General features: G+C 40.7%; 1 protein-coding gene across 5 annotated transcripts in view; it reads right to left on the reverse strand.

Annotated features, from left to right (window-relative positions):
- The window catches only part of ADGRV1 (adhesion G protein-coupled receptor V1), a 251,864-nt gene that overhangs the window by 149,662 nt on the left and 83,982 nt on the right, over positions 1-18,220 (reverse strand). For all 5 annotated transcript variants that reach the window (XM_081880292.1, XM_081880290.1, XM_081880291.1 and 2 more), the window contains 12 exons: positions 17,403-17,578; positions 15,123-15,247; positions 14,701-14,867; positions 13,865-14,011; positions 13,356-13,463; positions 12,239-12,491; positions 11,518-11,640; positions 10,489-10,711; positions 9,440-9,644; positions 7,799-7,945; positions 7,081-7,336; positions 5,228-5,430 (listed from right to left, as the gene is read on the reverse strand). In XM_081880292.1, the coding sequence (XP_081736418.1) occupies positions 5,228-5,430; positions 7,081-7,336; positions 7,799-7,945; positions 9,440-9,644; positions 10,489-10,711; positions 11,518-11,640; positions 12,239-12,491; positions 13,356-13,463; positions 13,865-14,011; positions 14,701-14,867; positions 15,123-15,247; positions 17,403-17,578 (2,133 nt within the window). The remainder of the gene's footprint in view (positions 1-5,227; positions 5,431-7,080; positions 7,337-7,798; positions 7,946-9,439; positions 9,645-10,488; positions 10,712-11,517; positions 11,641-12,238; positions 12,492-13,355; positions 13,464-13,864; positions 14,012-14,700; positions 14,868-15,122; positions 15,248-17,402; positions 17,579-18,220) is intronic.

Consider the following 18,220-nt stretch of genomic DNA (forward strand, 5'->3'; position numbering starts at 1 on the left):
TTAATTCTGGGCTTTTTGCCCTGCCAGACAAATTTGGAAATATCTCTCTGCCACTTCCGAAAGCACTCTGTTTTTTCCACAATCTGCAAAGTTTGAAACAAAAACAGCATTTTTGGCAATACATTCATCTTTATAGCGGCGATTCGGCCTAACAAGGAAAGTTTCAATCTTGTCCAACTTTCTAAGTCTCTCTTAATTTCTAACCAGCATTTCTCATAGTTGTCCTTGAATAGACTCAAATTTTTTGCTGTTATGTTTACCCCTAGGTATTTTACTTTTTAACCACATTTAACTCTGTCTCTTTCTGAAACCTTTCTGACTCTGTAACTGTCAAGTTTTTTCCCAATACCTTAGTTTTTTGCTTATTTAATTTAAATCCCGCCACCCGACCAAACTCTTGAATCAATTGTAATACTCTTTTCGTGCTAGATTCTGGCTCCTGTAAAGTCAAAACTAGGTCATCTGCAAAAGCTTTAAGTTTGTACTGTTTCGCTCCGACCTGAATTCCTTCAACCAACCGGTCTCCTCTAATCATATTCAAGAGCACCTCCAGGACTGAAATAAATAACAATGGGGAAATAGGGCAGCCTTGTCGTGTTCCTTTTTCAATTTTAAACTCTTCTGTAACCACATTGTTGACTATCAATTTGGCCTTTTGTTCTGAATAGATTGCATCTATCCCATTTTCGAATCCCCGTCCCACTCCCATCCCTTCCAGGTTTTTCTTCATGAATTTCCAGGAGATATTGTCAAAGGCCTTCTCCGCATCTATAAAAATTAACACAGCTTTTGTGTTGATATTTGTATGCAGAAGTTCCAAAATATCGATAATGTTCCTTGTATTAGCAAACAAATGTCTGCCTGGGAGAAAGCCTGCCTGGTCCTTATGAATTACTTCATTTAGAACTTTTTTGAATCTACTTGCTAAAATATCTGCAAATATTTTGTAATCCACATTTAAGAGGGAGATGGGACGGTAATTCTTGAGTTGTGTCTTTTCCGTTTCCAATTTGGGTATCAATGTGATGAAGGCCTCTTTCCACGATTCCGGCGCCTTCTTCCCTTCCAAAATTTCGTTGCCTACCTCCATCAGTGGTTGTATCAAATAGTCTTTCAGTGTCTTATAATACTTGGAGGTAAGCCCATCTGGCCCTGGAGATTTGCCCAATTGCATGTTCTGAATGGCTTGTTCAATCTCTTGTCGTGTTATTTTACAATTCAGGATTGATCTGTTTTCTTGTGACAATTTTGGTAATCCATTCTTTATCAAAAATTGTTCTATCTCAGCCTCATCTTGCGGCCCTTGAGTATACAGTTGTTTGAAATATCTCTGGAAACACTTTCTAATCTCCATGGGGTTCTGTATGTTTCTTCCTTCAATCTCTAAATTTGTAACTGTACTCATTTTTTGTCTCTTCTTCAACTGCCATGCTAGCAGTTTCCCACATTTATTCGCCGATTCAAATGTTCTTTGTTTCATTAGTTTAACTTTCCACTCTATTTCCTGGTTTATCAATTTGGAATATTGTGCTTGATAAAGTTTAATTTCTCTCAGAATCGGCTGTGACTTCGGTTTTGATCTTAATTTCTTCTCACATTCTTTAATTTTCTCCAAAATCATATCTTTTTTCTCATTTTATGTCCTTTTCTTTACAGCATTCTGTTGTATCAAGAACCCCCTCATCACGGCCTTGCTTGCGTCCCAGATAATTCTTTTTTCCACCGTAGTGTTCAAATTTATCTCGAAATAATCTTTCAAAGCTTTTTGGGCCTTCTTAGTAATCTCCTGATCTCGAAACAAATTGTCATTCATCTTCCATCTGAAGGAGCCGGTTGGTAGTAGTCTCATATCCATCTTTACTGCATTATGGTCGGAGCAGGTCTTTGGGCAGATTTCCACCTTTCTGATCTTAGGTGCCAGACCTCTAGATATCCATATTTGGTCAATTCTTGTCCATGTCAGTTGGGCTTCAGAAAAGAATGTTCCCTCTCTTCCCAAGGGGTTCTTTGTCCTCCAAATGTCAATCAAGTCCATATTGTCAGTCAGTTCGAAAAAAGTCTTAGGTAGTCTGCCATCTTTTGTTACATTTTGGCTTTGTGACTTGTCCATGTTGGTTGATACCACCCCATTCATATCCCCCATCATGATGATGTTGTCATAGTCCAGATAATCCAGCATGCTCTCATACAACTTCTTGTAAAATTCCGATTTCCCCTCATTTGGTGCATAAATTCCTAGTATTAAAAGCTTCTCTCCTTGATGTTGTATCTCAATTGCCAAAATTCTTCCTTGCTCATCTTTGAATATAAATTTTGGTGACAGGCTCTCCTTTGCATATATCACCACTCCTCTTTTCTTCACTCTATCCGAAGAAATAAATTCTTGGCCTAATCTTTTATTTATTAACACTTTTTTATGGAGCCTAGTCACGTGTGTTTCTTGCAGACAAATAATGTCCAATTGTTCTTTTTTCAATATGTGAAATATCTTCCTCCTTTTTTCCGGGGAGTTGCATCCATTAATATTCCAGCTCAAAAGTTGCAGAGACATCCTGAATAAATCTGTTATTGTTCTGGTGGTGGTATCTTTTTCTCTGGATCTTCAGGTTCCGAAGGTGGGGGTGCGACTAATGGTCCAGGCCTCGGGGGTATTTCAATCCCTTTTTGAAGGTCCTCTCCGTAGGCAATCAGGAATTTGTCTCTATCTTCAGCTGTTTTAATTTTAACCTTCTTCCCTCTGAAGGTGAAGGATAGACCCTGAGGAAATTCCCACCTGAAGATGATTGAATTGCTCCTCAACAATTTGACCAATTCCAGATAGGTGGATCTAAGGTCCAGAAGTTGTTTCGGAATATCTTTGTAAATTTCAGCTCTTTTATCCAAAATGTCCAGTGACTTTTCATAGTGTAAGCCTAGTATTTTATCTCTTTCCTCCTTCGATCTCAGGGTTATCAAGCAATCTCTGGGCTTGTCTTTCCTCGCAAACTTTCCAAGTCTGAAGGCCGACACAATTTTGAAATCCTTTTCCTCTTCTAGAGGCCAAAATTTGGAAAATTCTTTGGTCAGGAACTCAATTAAGTTTCCTTGTTCAAGTTCTGGTATCGACCTCAATCTTAGGTTATTTTCCCGGTTCCGCAGTTCTATCATAGACAAATACATCTGTTGCTCACCAACTTGTTTGTGCAGTGGCTTTACCTCTTGTTCTAAATTTTCAACTTTTTGGCTAGTTGCCTCAGCCAATTTGCGGTTTTCTGCAGTGGCTTCAGATAACTGTCCGATTGCTTGTACATTCAGAGCCACTTGTTCAGTTATTTTGTTTAAACAGGCTGCATTTTGGTCAATCTTGGCCGTTTGTTCATCTACTTTCTTGTCCAAAGTTTCCAATTTTTCCAGGATTTTCTCTAGAGTTGGACCAAATGCTCCTGCAGCCATATCTTCCACCTGTAATTGCTCAGTTTCTTCTTCCCCTGCCAACGGCAGAGTAGGAACAGAAGATCTGCGTGCCTGTGAGGCTAAGGCTAAAGTTGTTTGTCTGGTTCTAACTCTGGCCTCTTTTTTTCTTGCGCCACTCATACCAATTTTGTCTAGCAGTCAAGGTCAAGCTAAGTTGTTCCCATGGGAATACAGCAGCCCAGAGAGTAAACAGTCAAATAGGAGGAAAGGAAAGAGAAAGTAAAGTTAAGTCACATCTGTAAGTCCAAAATCCTCTAGAGGGAGCTCATAATGTCTTAAGGGAAGAAGCCAAGTCAATAAAAGTCAGTGAAATCCAATTTAGTTTCCAGGAACCTTCAGTTAAATTGTATTTAGCAGAGTTGGTTTAGAAAGCATTACTTTGTCTCTGACAAGTGCCAAAATGGTGTTTCAAAATAACAAGTCCATAAACACTCAGATTGTAGCAAGTCCCAGTTATAAAATATCAAAGTCTGCAGTCTGACAGTTCTATTGTTCAGGCAGTCCCAATACCTGGGTTTCTCAGTAGGAAATGTAATTCCAAAAGAAGAAGTTTAGCACAGTCCATGTAAAAGATAGATCACAGAATTAAATTAAGTCTTCACTTTACACAGAAGCAATTTCAATGAATGCACGGATCAATCTTTCTTTTAACGCCTCTTCAAAGGCTCCAAACGTCCAAATCTTTTGCTTTGATGTTTAAGCAGCGGCGGAAGACGGACTTCCTGTTTGCATCTCTCCGCTTTCAGCCAAATTTAATAATAATTTAAGCTCAAATTTTTGTAGTCCCCTCTTACTCACGGGTTGTTGCTTTTGAATCAAATCTTTCCAGGAAAAAAGGTCAGCGCTCACCGACAGCGGCTGTGCGGCTTCACTCCACAGAAATAGCGATCGACTCAAAGCGCCGCGATACCCCCTCCACGTTCTGGAGCCCCTTACGGGGTTCCTTCTGCGTTTCGGGAGCCGCTTCTGGCGCCCGCCGAGTCCCAGGGCCACAGGCTTTTGCTGCCTGTGGTTTTTCGGTGCGGGTCCCCGCTTCGCCGTAGCGGGCGACCCGTTTCTGCGGAGCCTCCTCCTCACAAAGCAAGGAGGACCGCCATTGCCGTTCGCGCCGCCTCCGGAAGAGCTATAATTCCCAGGATTCTCTGAGGGAAGTCATGTGCTTTAAATATATGGTGTTTACAAAGTCTAGGACTCCAAACAGTAATGGGTGCCCTGACCCAACTGTAAACAAGAATTGGGCAGCTGGTTTAGGAGTCCAGTCAAATAAATTAGAATAAACATTTTCTTCTATTCTGAGCTTTGTAAACCTGGCTGAATTTTAGAACGTGTGTTATCAAAGTGCATCTTGAGAACATAGGATTGTATCCCATATTAGTCATAAAATTAAGGGTATGGCTAATTGTGTTCTGTTAATTTCAATGGGCCTGCTCTGAGCAGAACTTGTTTAGATGCAATCTGTAGGGCACTGGTTGTGAACTTTGTTTCCCATCATGGCCTCATGCATCACAATGCATCCTCCCACACCCTTATCACATGTGCTTTATGTACAAACGAAGTAGATCAACAGAGCACAGACAGAGGCGGCAGCTGTGGAGTAACAAGCAGCAGAAGTGAATTTGCCTATTTGCTAGATGATCTGGCATGCTGCATCTTTTGCCAGTCATCAGAACTGTCATTTACTAGGCCCAGGAATTTGGGTAGAGTTTGGCTGCTTAGTCACATCAACCATGGAGAGCTACATGAGTGAAGGAAAAAGATATATTAAAATACTCACTGGCAAAATGACTACATTTACTGAAGCCATTGTCACGTTCGCTGGCATAATAATGGTCTTGTTTTCCAACCTATAATCCTCATTTTCAATGGCTTGATTGACAAGCGGGATTGAAAAAATGGGCTGGGGGATCAACTGCACACTGATATCACCAGCAAATCCTTGTTCTCTAAGAACATGTAAAGTAACGATGGTGGGTTTCTCTGAGAAAATTGGAGAAAAAACTTGTAATAAAGTTTTAAAATATTTATTTATTTATTGTTACATTTATATTCCACCCTTTCTTCAAAGAGCTAAAGGTGGCACACACACAACACACCTGTCAAGTAGGTTATGATGAGAGACATTAGCTGGCCCAAAGTCACTCAGTGGGCTTCATGACAGAGTGGTGATTAAAACCCTGGTCCCCTAAGTCCTACTCCAGCACTCTAACCATTACTCCACATTGGATCTCTTACCCAACATGTCTTTGATATAATTTCTGAAACAGAATAAATTTATTTTCTTCTAGTTCAGTGAGTTACAACTACAGTGGAAACATTTCTTGGAGGTGGGGGCAAATGATCGAAATCTGGGGCTAGTAGCACTTTACAATTCAAAGCTATATTGGTCAGTAGAGCAAACCGAGTGCCGCAACCCCAGAGTTGTTCATGAATGGACTTAACTGTCAGGGGTCCTTTACTTTTACCTTTTTATCGGTACATTTGATTCAACTCAGTTTTATTCTGGTTGGCCCTTACAAGAACCAAGGAACTAAGAAGTGGTGCCAGAGTTTGATTCCACCATGCTCCAGCCCCTTTTCTGTTTGTGTCATATGCTTCAGATTGTAAGCCTAAGACAGGGACTGCCTTATCCCAGGCTGTTCTGGAGTTTTCTTCAGCTGAAGAGTGGCATTAAAATGAATAAAACAATATATTTACTTAAAATAAAACAACAGTTGAAATAACAGAACACACTGTGATGCAATGAATCAGCAACAAATGTTGGGATCTGCCCTGCTTTGCTCCCTTTCATTATATCAGAACTTGAAAAGCATCCAGCAGGGCTAACTGAACAGCAACGACTCATTCAATAAATTACATTTAAAAAACTGCATCAACAGGGCCAAGAAAATCTGCCCAATCTGGACATGACTGAAAGCAAATTTAGATGGCTAAAACATGCGAGGCCAAGCCCTGTGCTACAGCAGAGGGTGGAAATATTTTGCGAAGCAAGCCTCTTAAGGTGTTTTGTACTCGGGCACAAGTACAAAATGCACGCATGGAGGATGCAGAGATAATACTGTACATTCTCTTGTTAAAATATACGGATCTCACTGCTATATCACTGCATCTCAAAGGTGTGGTTTTTTTTTAACTCATTAGGCAGAAAAAAAAATACTAAGAGGACTATCTTAACTTTTCCCATCTGCCAGTGAACAGGAGCACCAGTAGATAGTGGGCTCCACCACTGTGGAAACCTCGGCTGCACCAAGGTGAGCTGACAGCTATGGCCAGCATTTTCCCCACAGATGAAAGTCCCCAAACTTTCTGAGGCAAGGAAGGGGCAGGCTGATGGCAACTTTGGGTCCTCAGGCTCTCCTCAGGGCTGATGTAGTGAGGACAAGGGAAGCAACAGCTGGCACAAGCCAAAAGGTGGATGTACTTCTTTCTTCCCGGCCCCCAATCAAGACTGCTCTGTAAAGCTGAACTGTTCTCATAAAGAGATCTGGAAATATTTTTAATTACCTGCCCATCACCAGCAGGTCCCAGGATGGGTTACAGCAATTTAAATTTTGATATTAAAACTGGTTAAAACAAATTACCATCACAGGAAAATGTGCTTTTCACAGGAAGATCACAGAATTGACTCACCTTCAGGTTCCGCTACTTTAACAAAGTGAGAGTCTGTATGCCATCCTACTGTGCCGTAAGGAATGTCATTAGGCAAAATGGAAAGTACAGCTTTTGCTCTGTTTGGATCAATGGTGGCTCCACTTTTGGGATCCAGAACTCCCATAGTGCTGACATGAGTAAGAGTTATAATCACAGTCTCTGCAACTTCAGGAATGACATCCGCAAGGACTGTTAAGGTGATTGTGGACAAGGCTTGACCTTCCGAAAATGTAATCTAAAGATTTTGAGCAGGAAATATTTAACAGAATGTTTTAAAAGTAGCCCAGGATAAAACATTGATTCAGAAACTGTAGATTGAATTCAACTAAGATCTACTCAGAGTAGATCCATTGAAATGAATAGGCTTAAATTAGGCAGATTGTACTTTTGCTCATGCAAGAAGTAGTTCATGATTTAGGCTGGTTTGTTCATATCCCATATGGTCTCATGCCCCTCAGGAGCTCATAATGGCTGCATTTGCTCACAATGGAAACCAAAGTGCATTTCAAATGACCCAGTCATTATCCATGACATCATAAGTCAATAGAAGAAAACTTTTTCTCCTGTTAATCTGTCAGCATACATGATTTTTAGTGCTTACATATGCAACTTAGTAATTAATTAGATTACTTGTATACTAGTAATTAGAGCTTTACACATTTTCTGCAGCTAATATTCAGCTTGACAAAATACGTACCGCCCCTGAAGTTGGAAATATATCGTTAATGCTCCCATGGGCCTCCCACTGTACTGTAACACGCCCATAGGTACTTATTAAGCGTTCAACATTCAAGGTGATCAAAGTGTCCTTTTCCATTTCTTCTACTTGTTTAAATAAAGAATTCTAAAAAATGTACAAATGAAATAGAAAAGCATGTGAGCAACTTCAACAGGAATGCATAAAAAGGTTACAGCTAAGTAGCATGGGGGGACGGACGGACTTGATTCTTCATATTTAATTTCCAAATCAATATATAAGGAGTTTTACATATACATTAACTTCATGTTTTAAAATAGTCCAAGTTCTCATATGTTTCAGGAAAGGCGTGTTCTCCTTCATGGAGAGCACGTGTTGCGGTGGGGGCCGCCAGGACACTCCAAAGTTGTGGGGCGGGCTAATTGACCATTGGCGACTGATGCAATTGGGCTTCCCTTGTTGTTGGGAAGAAGTTAATGTTGCCATTTGTTTATTGACAGCCAGAAATGCTTAAACTCCTTGCATGAGGCTAGGGCTTCCTCTTTTTGCCCGTGCATCGGATTGCCCGTCCCCCCACTCCCTAGAACTAGGGTTGTTCGCTTTGACCTTGCTATGCCTGTCATGGGGTCATTTGCTTTTGGGGCAGGGGCCCGGTAGGAATTTTGTCCATCTCGCTGATTGGCTGGGGCCATTTGGTTTTTGCCTACTGCATAGCAAATTGTCACAACTTGTAAGGTTGCAGTTAGGCATTGGTTTATGGTTTGGTTGGTTGAGGGGCATGGATTGGCTGTGCCTGCCCCTCTAATGCTGCTGCTGCAAGGGATTCCGTTAAAGGAATCGGGGGCTAACTATTGCTTGTCTACCCTGTCAAGGGGGCTCGGGCCACTGCAAGAGCTCCTGGCTGCATTTGGGGAGGGCTGAGGCAGGTTCCCTGCTCCGTCGCTACCCCCAAGTGTATTCCCCTTTTCTGACTTTCGCAGGCGTGCGGAATGTCAGTCTGTCCCCCACGGTCGGGGCAGATAGTCGCAACCAATGCCTAAGCAACCACTCACATGTTTGTATTTTAATAAAGTTGTGGCCAAAATTATGCCAAAAACCTTAAACAAAAAGATTTGGTGTGATGTGTGAGTTATTGGGGTGGCCCTGGGGACCTCCACACGCAACTAGCATAGAGCAGCAACTAGAATGGTGGACTTGGACTATAGACCTGGGTCTGAGCCCCTCTTAGTAGTGAAGCTCAGTGGGTAATATTGGGCAAGCTATTCTCTCACAGACCAACTAACCTCACAGGTTTGTTCTGTAGATAAAATTAAGGGAGATGGAATCCACATATATACCCTAAGCTAAGAGGTGTAAATGCAATAAATTTAATTTCATGTATTATTATAATTTGATCCATTGTAAGCTAAGCAAATTACATGATAAAAAGCTCCAAGTTACAGTGAATAACCTGGTGGGGTATTTTGCAAAGGGGGAACTATTTAGACATGATTTTATGTAGCCTTACATCTAACATACTTATTTTCATTCATATAAAAAAGGAGTAAATAATAATAATAATGCATCAGAATAATAGTTCTAAGTATTCACATTGCTCTGATATTGGTCCATTGCAAATATATTTTAATATAACTCAATAACCTGGGCAAAAGCAACAACTCCATGGGCATCATCATTTGGTGGTATAATTATGGTAACATAACCATTAGGACCAATTTCTGCACCACCCTTTGGATTTTTCAGCCATACTCGAAAAAATTCTTCTTCCTCCGGGATTGTGTCATCAAAGATATTGATTGCTATCACAGCTTCTTGATCTCCAGGTTCAAATATCAGTTCACCTGAACTAGCATAAAAACACACATAGAGAGCATAATTATAATTAAAGACTAGTTATCCAAGACAACCATAGCAAAAAAATGGGTTTGTCATGCAAAAATAAAATGTATCACAGACCATAATAATTAAAAGGTATAAATTTGACTCCTAAGTTTTCTGTTACCATTTGCTGTATTTTATGTAGCATTACAAGAAACATATTACTCATACATACTTTAAGCAAACAATTTATATTGTATATTCTTCCTCTTTTGAGCCAGCATGTAGTAGGGATGGTTATGAGTAGAACATACCTTAACTTTAAACTCCTTTGAACTCAAGAAGACGGAGGAGGTGTTTTTGACTGGATTGAGCAATACATCAGATTAATAAAGACTTTTACCTCCAGGGTGAGGGCGACAGAGGTCTCCCAACAGCTCTCAGAAACCCTTATTAAATGGCAGTCCCCAGGATTCACTGGGGGGAACCATTTCTGTATAAAATGGTATGAGACTGTTCTAAATGTACAATGCAGATGAGGCTTCTATCCTGACTATTTTGGCTCTACAGCATGTCTGTTTACTCCCCTTTCCCTGCCTACTCTATCCTGGGTTTCTACATAGATCCACAGATAGTATTCTCAGTGACTGATTTGTACAAAGCTTTCTGACTATAGCATGTTCACTAGATATTCAAAGGGTCAGAACTGAAGTGTAGATTATAGGATCTTATAAGGGTCCCATAAAGTTAAAGCAAAGGGAAGAGAAAGAAGATTGTGGATATGAAAGTTGTTTTAGACATTACAACTAAAACTAGACAGGAAAAACTCATTCCATCTGCTTGTAAGTCAATGGATAAAATCAGGAACCTACCTCGGTATAAAATCTGATTGGTTGGAGATTGCAGTCAGCTCATAAATATAGGAGTAGGAGTCTGCAGACAAGACAATTAGACTTTTGTTGGAATTAAGAGACACTACACTGACAGTGGTGAAATGATTGGCAGAAGGGGCTTCCAGCAATGGAGAGAACTGGTTTTTTTCTGAGTTCCAAGAATACAGAGCTGATTTATCCTTGCTAGCAAAGAGCAAGTGGCCTGCATCAAGAAACAGAAAAAGGAAAGAACTTTAGAGGGACAAATTTAAAATGTTTATATTGAAAGAAAAGAAGAGCTAGTTGGTTAGTTTGCTTTCAATGTTTGTTACATCTAAGCATTTGCTTAACATTTAATTCCTTTTTATATTTTTACTTCAAGTAAAGTTTTCAACTTATTTTTTAAATATGAAAAATAAAGTTTAGAAAAGAATGGTTTTCAGCTATAATGAAATGCTTGCTCTGCCTGGATAAAATTGCTTTAGCAATTAACATTACTTCTGTCTCATCAACTCTTTTTATTTTTCTGTCTAATATTGACATTTCATTTTTATTTCATAGGAAGATTGTTTCCTGCATTAAATTATTTGCTTCTTCTAAACCTGGCATCAATATCCTTCAGTATATTAGTTTCATGTTCATGTTCATGCAACTCCATGATACTACACAGAACTAGTATGCCATACAGAGAAAATACGGTAATATCAGCAACAAAACAACAAAAACATGCCCATTAAGTATCATGCCCATTAAGTATCCTTCTAGATTCAGACCTTAGAACACTTTTTGACACCAGAATAAATGTATCCCAATCATTTTCCTGCATATGTACACTGAGAAACCATAGCCAACTGCAACATCTCTCGGCATGCATGTGCAGCAAAAAGGAATATTTGTGCTATTTATACATGATGTTGCCATGTGCATGCTTTTTCCAACAAGGAGATGATACAAAGTGTTGGGAACGCATTTTGTAGAAGCCAGCTGTAAGAGGACCTCCTCCCCACACCAACCAAAAAACCCACATACCTACACCTGAGGGTGGGACAAAAGTATGGATTTCATTTACAGCTTTTATAAAAAGGGACTGAAAATGCCTGAATGAAGGTTGTCCTGTCTCCCACACAAAAACTTCACATGTATTGTTGGGCCCTGTGGAGAATAAGAAGAGGAAAAGCATAAGCTTGCATGCAAATATTTTAGCCAGATAATCAGGTAATTATTTGCATAGTGACTAGCACTGTAGTACCTAAAAATATTTATTTATTTTATGTATCTCAGGAAAAGCAAAAGTAAGATATAACTATAACCACAGATGGGAGCAACTTCTGGGATTTTATTTATTAATTTCTACCTAAGTGAAAGTATTCAAGTTTGTTTTTTTAAAAAAAGAATCAAATAAAATGTAGAAATCAAAATAATTGTAAATTACTAGCTTCTGATGTGCTTCTTGAAAAAGTATATGCTGCACATTTGATCATTGCTAGCCATCCTGAATTCCTTTTGAAGGAAGAACAAGATAGAAGAAAGAAATAATAATATTACTATTACCATTTTTTATTATTCAGTATCATAAGTGTACCTTACATTGGCAAGGACAAGATTTTTATATAATAAAGAGGCCATAGAAACATTTTCTTGATAAGAGTCATAAAGAAGTAATTTCCGTTCCCATTTCATGTTTCTATTTCCATAGTAACAGCTGAATCTTAATGTATTTCTGTCAAACAGCTCTTGTTTGTATGAATACCTTTTGCAAAAATTAGGTAGATGTCAGATCCAGAAATGAAGGCTTTGGCTCTCGTTACGCCATTGATTGGCAGTTCATGAAGCTTTCTAAATTTGTTATCTGACCACTGGTATAAAAGAGGAGCATGTGAGGTGTCTGATGGAGCCACAACTAGATATGTAGTGCCTCCCCTTGAGAAAAGATCCACGCTTAGAACTCCATTCACCGAGAACTGATGATGGAATCTAAAGATGCCATTATCCCAGAGGAAAATCTGTAGAAAATCAGGGGAGAAGAAAACACCTCTTGTTACAGCTCAGACTATACACAAGGAAATCAGAAGTCATGTTAAAATGTCATTAAGCCCAACATTAAGTCATTAAGAGCCAGTGTGGTGTAGTGGTTAGAGTGTTGGACTAGGACCTGGGAGATCAGGGTTCATAATCTTCATTTAGCCATGAAGTTCACTGGGTGAACTTGGTCCAGTTTCTCACTCACTCTCAACTTAGCATTCCTCACAGGATCATTGTTGTGAGGATAAAATGGGGACGAGGGAAAGTATGTGTGCCACATTGAGATATAAATGTAATAAACATATGAAATACTGGCATGGTGTTTATTTAGGATATGAAAAATCGGGATATGCCTCTTGTAAGTCACACCCTCAAAATGAGCTTGAGGTTGACTGATCAACTGAAGCATTCATGAAAGTATCAGAAACAAATGCAGTACTTACAAACAGAAAGCTAGGGTACATGTAAGTCCAATACAACCCAAATTTGTAACTTATTATTTGTCTATACCAGAACAAGCAGTTTAGTCAGTAAGGAAAGAAGCACCTCTGACAACTCCAGAATAATATAGCTTATTTTAGCTATATTTATTCTAGCTATATTTATTGGTGTGCTTTAGAAATATTGTTTATGTAAATATATAGTAAGCATCTGCAGTCAATTTACAAATTATTGAACAACGACAGAAATTACCCCCGTCTTCTTACTTCAATTACATCAAATTGAATTTGGTGCATTATTTCTACTCAGATTCAGAATGCTGCAAAAGTTCTGAATACGTTGATCTCAAACAGTCTAAAGAACAAGCACACATTGCACAGGAAGAATAAGGAAGGTCTTTCAACCTGGAGAGAATTGGATTCAGGCATACAACTTGCAATAACCAAGTAGTGGTTTTGGTCCAAACTGAAAAACTTTATATCACTGCTATCCGGCACAAAGATGGTCTGGATCTGCAAGGCGAAAAAAGATTCATCAAATTTAGGGCATTAACACGCATGTAATTTAGTTAATATTGTACCATAATGTAGCGAATGGAGAAGAACAGAAGGCAAGAGGCGGGCGGGCAAGGTCCCAATGAAATTTTAAAGACCCAGGTCTGCCACTGAAGAGAGGATGGGAACAAATACAAAATAGGTAGCTGTCATTTCCTCCATTATGCCTAATTGCTGCTTGGAGCTTGATTTAAATTTGGGAAACAAGGGGGGAATTTCCCTTACTCCAGCCCAGTTTGGACCCCCTTCCAACTATATGACAACTATCAGAGGAAAGCATGCTGAGAGTGAATGCACTCCACCAAATCTATGTAAGTATATTGGGTTTAAAAAACTTTTGGATGAGCTAAAAACGTTACCTGTAGCATCTGGAATCCAGGGGTGAAGGAGTACACAGTGTTGTTAGAAGGTCTATCTTGTTTCATTCCACCATGAGTAATTATTAGGTAGGAAGCGCCATTGATTTGAAATGCCATGCATTGATGAGGATTCGCAATACTAAAATCCTAAGGGGGGGAAATCATGGCGTCAATGACTTAAGCACTTTTAGTACCATGCACGAACAATTGTTTTAAAACAAAAACATTTTTTAAATGTTATATTAAGGTGAGATGAAGGCAGGTTCCAAAGGAGATTCTCTGTACATAAGAAGAGAATGTTGGATCAGGTCAAAGGTCCATCTAGATCATCATTCTGTTCTCACAGCTGTCAACCAGCATGCAGTAATGGTTGGTGAGGCAGAGCAGAGTTGCTCACCTGCTTTTCCAACACAGCATTACTGCCGTTGCTGAGAGGGAGGGGTACAAGGTGCAGAGAGCTAAGCACAGTGCAGGTGGACTGGCGGAGCCAATCCAACATTCCTGCCACTGTGCTCGCACCACGCTGAGCTCTCAGTGCCTTGTGCCTTAGCTTCTCAGGAACCAGCAGTGGTGCTTGATGTTGAGAAAGCAGGTGAGCAGCTCTGCCCTGCCTGCCCTGCCCCACCAACTGGCAACACTTCAAGCCCGTAGAGATCCAGGTTCAAGAAGCCTGTGGCCCACCAGATGTTGTTGGACACTGGCTCCCTGTTACTGTTGTTGCAATATTTTGTATGTCCTGAAACAGTGCTAATATTAATCCGGATTATTCCTGAGTGCTGTTCTTTCCATTTTATTTTCACATGGGAACACTTTGTTTTCTAACAGTGTGTATATACCTCAACAGGAACAAAAACTCCCCGCCACTGGAATATTGAAGAATTTACAGCTGGGTGCGTCCGCAACAATATGCCATAGAGAGAGTCCCCTGCTGCAGTGAAGCACCAGCTGGATATTTGTTCTTCTGCAAAACTTTGTAAAATGGACAACACACTTAATCCACCTTCTGCAACAAGAAGAAAATATGCACCAGTTACTGTGTCAATTGGCAGGAAAAAAAGAAAGAGAAACCCATATTATAGAAGTGAGGGCCTCATCTCAAATGCAAAAGAAGAAAAAGTGTGCAGCAGAGAAAACAGTGATAGATTTACAGCCAGTGACATTGGTCAAGTCAGCTCCTGGGTACAACTTAGTTCTCCTTGTTTTATTAGGCCAATTTGTAATATGTGATTTTAAAAAACCTACTCATGAATTGACTTACTTATCCCAAATGCAGTATCAGACTGTGTTTCCCATTCCACACTCACTGATGTGTTCATCCCATTGCTCCGGGATATTTTCAAGTAGACTGTAGTGTTGGCTTCTTCAATTATGAGAGAATTTGTCCTAAAAGTTATGGAGACCATTACTAAAGTAAAGAAATTAATGTCCTTCATAAGACTAGGGTATGGAGGGCCTTCACGAAACTAGGATCTGAGGCCTGTTCCATCCTCCAAATTCAATCCTCCAAACCATGGGACTGGGTACATTAAGTGTGAAAAGATTCACTAGGTCCAGCAGTTACGGAGTCTGACTGGAATATAATACAGTGGAACCTCGATTTTCGAGTGTCTCAGAAGCCGAATGTTTCAGAACCCAAACACTGAAAACCTGGAAGTAATTGCTTCCATTTTTGAATGCACCTTGGAAGTTGAACGGCTTCCGCTGTGAGTTTTTCCATTTTCTCATTGCTGACAGTCCTTTGCGCCTCGGTTGTGGAACGTGTTTCGGAAGTCGAACGGTCTTCCAGAACAGATTACGTTCGACAATCAAGGTTCCACTGTACTTACAATAGGGATGACAAAATTCATTTGCACTAACATGAAAGAAAATCACTATAAGGTTTTATATTATTTATTTCACCCCAATAAGATAATTAACACATATGTTTACATATATAGTAGATATACTCTGCTGTGCAAACTGTCCTGGGTGGGGTGGGAATTGCGACTCAGATTTGAAGGTCCCATGAGCAGCTCTGCTCATGTAATGTTTGTGATGGAGAGGGAGGGGACAATTTTTTCTGATTCCTCTTTCCCTTGACGCCCCTTATGCCACAAGGAAAGCTGTAGGAGGTGGTACAGGCTGGGGATCAGCAAAAAAAAATTCCCCTTTCCCCCTTCCTCCTGTGGGAACTTCCTCTGGATTTCATTATTTTCCTCAAACGGAAGGAGCACGCTTGTTCATGCAAGGGATATTCTGGATCCCACCCTGTAAATGCAATTAATAAAATGACAAACTATGAAGTGTCATAACTCCCATCATCTTACTTTGGGTCTTCTAAGGTATTTTTATGAAAATAGAATCATTCTTTAGTAAACAGATTCATGAACATCTACAAAAAAAAGTTAGATGCAAAACGCTGGTAGAATCTGAAGACATCTACTATTAAAGAATAGATTATCAAGGTATGTTAGCTAGCACGATTGTCTAAAGTACCGTATTTTTCGCCCCATAGGACGCACCGGCCCATAGGACGCACCAAGTTTTTTGGGGGGAAATAAAAGAAAAAAATTTTATTTCCCCCCCAGGCGCTTCTGGGGCTGGCAGCAGGGAGAAGCGCTCTTCTCCCCGCCACCCGCCTTCAGACCAGGTCCGGGGACAGCGGGAAGACGCGCTGCGCCTCCCAACTGTCCCCGGAGCTTGCGTTTTTTTGGGGGGGGAAATGAATAAAAAAAATTTATTCCCCCCCCCCCCGCTGCGGCTGCCACCCCAAGCCTTGCGCACACCTGCCCGAAGCACGGGGCACCCTCCGGAGGGCTCCCCGTGCTTCGGGCGGCAGGCTGCCGCCCCAAGCCTCGCGCGCCCGGCAGGACCTCCCACTGGGCGCGCAAGGCTTGCGGACGCTCGCCCGAAGCACGGGGAGCCCTCCGGAGGGCTCCCCGTGCTTCGGGCGGCAAGCTGCCGCCCCAAGCCTCGCACGCTCGGCAGTACCTCCCGCCGGGCGCGCAAGGCTTGTGGACACTCGCCGGGGCTGCAGGCTGCTGCCCGCAAGCCTTGTGAGCCCGCGGCAACTCCCGCCGGGTTTGCAAGGCTTGCGGATTGCTTCCTGAAGCCTGGACAGCGAGAGGGGTTGGTGCACACCGATGCCTCTCGCTCTCCAGGCTTCAGCGAAAGCCTGCATTCGCCCCATAGGACGCACACACATTTCCCCTTCATTTTTGGAGGGGAAAAAGTGCGTCCTATCGGGCGAAAAATACGGTAAGTGAAATTTATGGATTAGGAGGTAATAAACAGAACATAGTTGTTTTTGTTAAGAGCTGAAAACAGTTAATTGAGTTATGAAAATGAAAAATATGTAATGATATCAGTGCTTATAGTTGTGTATTTAATGATATATCTTAGATATGTTTGACTTATGGGTTTATAAGCATCTACATTTATCAGTATTTTAACATAAATTTTTAAAAATGAATAACTGAACCAACATAAAATGCAGGACAATATCCTATCCACAAACAAACAAAAAGTGGCATTTACTGTGATAGCATTGCTGGTGTACCTATTTGAAACTGGGAAGATACTGAAAAGTCCCAATGGGGCTTGATTCTGCAACACTGTGATAAAAGTTTCTACTCTTGTGCCCAGTCTGGCTCCACCTGTTGGACTGAACAGGGTAACAACAAAATGTTCATCCATTTCTGGTTCAGTATCTAGTATGGCAGTTATATGCAAAGTCTGTAAGAGAAAACAAATGTATAAAGTGAAATTATTGCATAGACAATGACAGTGAATTTTTGAAACAGAAAGTAGATAGATGCCAACTTCACTATATAATAATAATAATAATAATAATAATAATAATAATAATAATAATAAATTTTATTTATATCCCGCCCTCCCCAGCCGAAGCCGGGCTCAGGGCAGCTAACAACAATCAAATAATCAAACAATCAAATAATCACACATTCTAAAAATATTTCATTATAAAAATTAATTAAAATCAAATTAATGGCAACCGATTAAGCAAAATTCTGTGCAGGTTGCCAGAGGAGGGAGTCAGGCTGCGCCCTGACCAAAGGCCTGGTGGAACAACTCTGTCTTGCAGGCCCTGCGGAAAGATGTCAGGTCCCGCAGGGCCCTAGTCTCTTGTGACAGAGCGTTCCACCAGATTGGAGCCACAGCCAAGAAGGCCCTGGTTCTAGTTGAGGCCAGCCTAACCTCTCTGAGGCCTGGGACCTTGAGGATGTTATTATTTGCAGACCTTGGGTTTCTCTGTGGGGCATACCAGGAGAGGCGGTCCCATAGGTACGAGGGTCCTAGGCCGTATAGGGCTTTAAAGGTTAAAACCAGCACCTTAAACCTGATCCTGTACTCCAC

Source organism: Podarcis erhardii (genome assembly GCF_964252035.2).
Source record: "Podarcis erhardii genome assembly, chromosome: 11".
Lineage (NCBI taxonomy): Eukaryota > Metazoa > Chordata > Lepidosauria > Squamata > Lacertidae > Podarcis > Podarcis erhardii.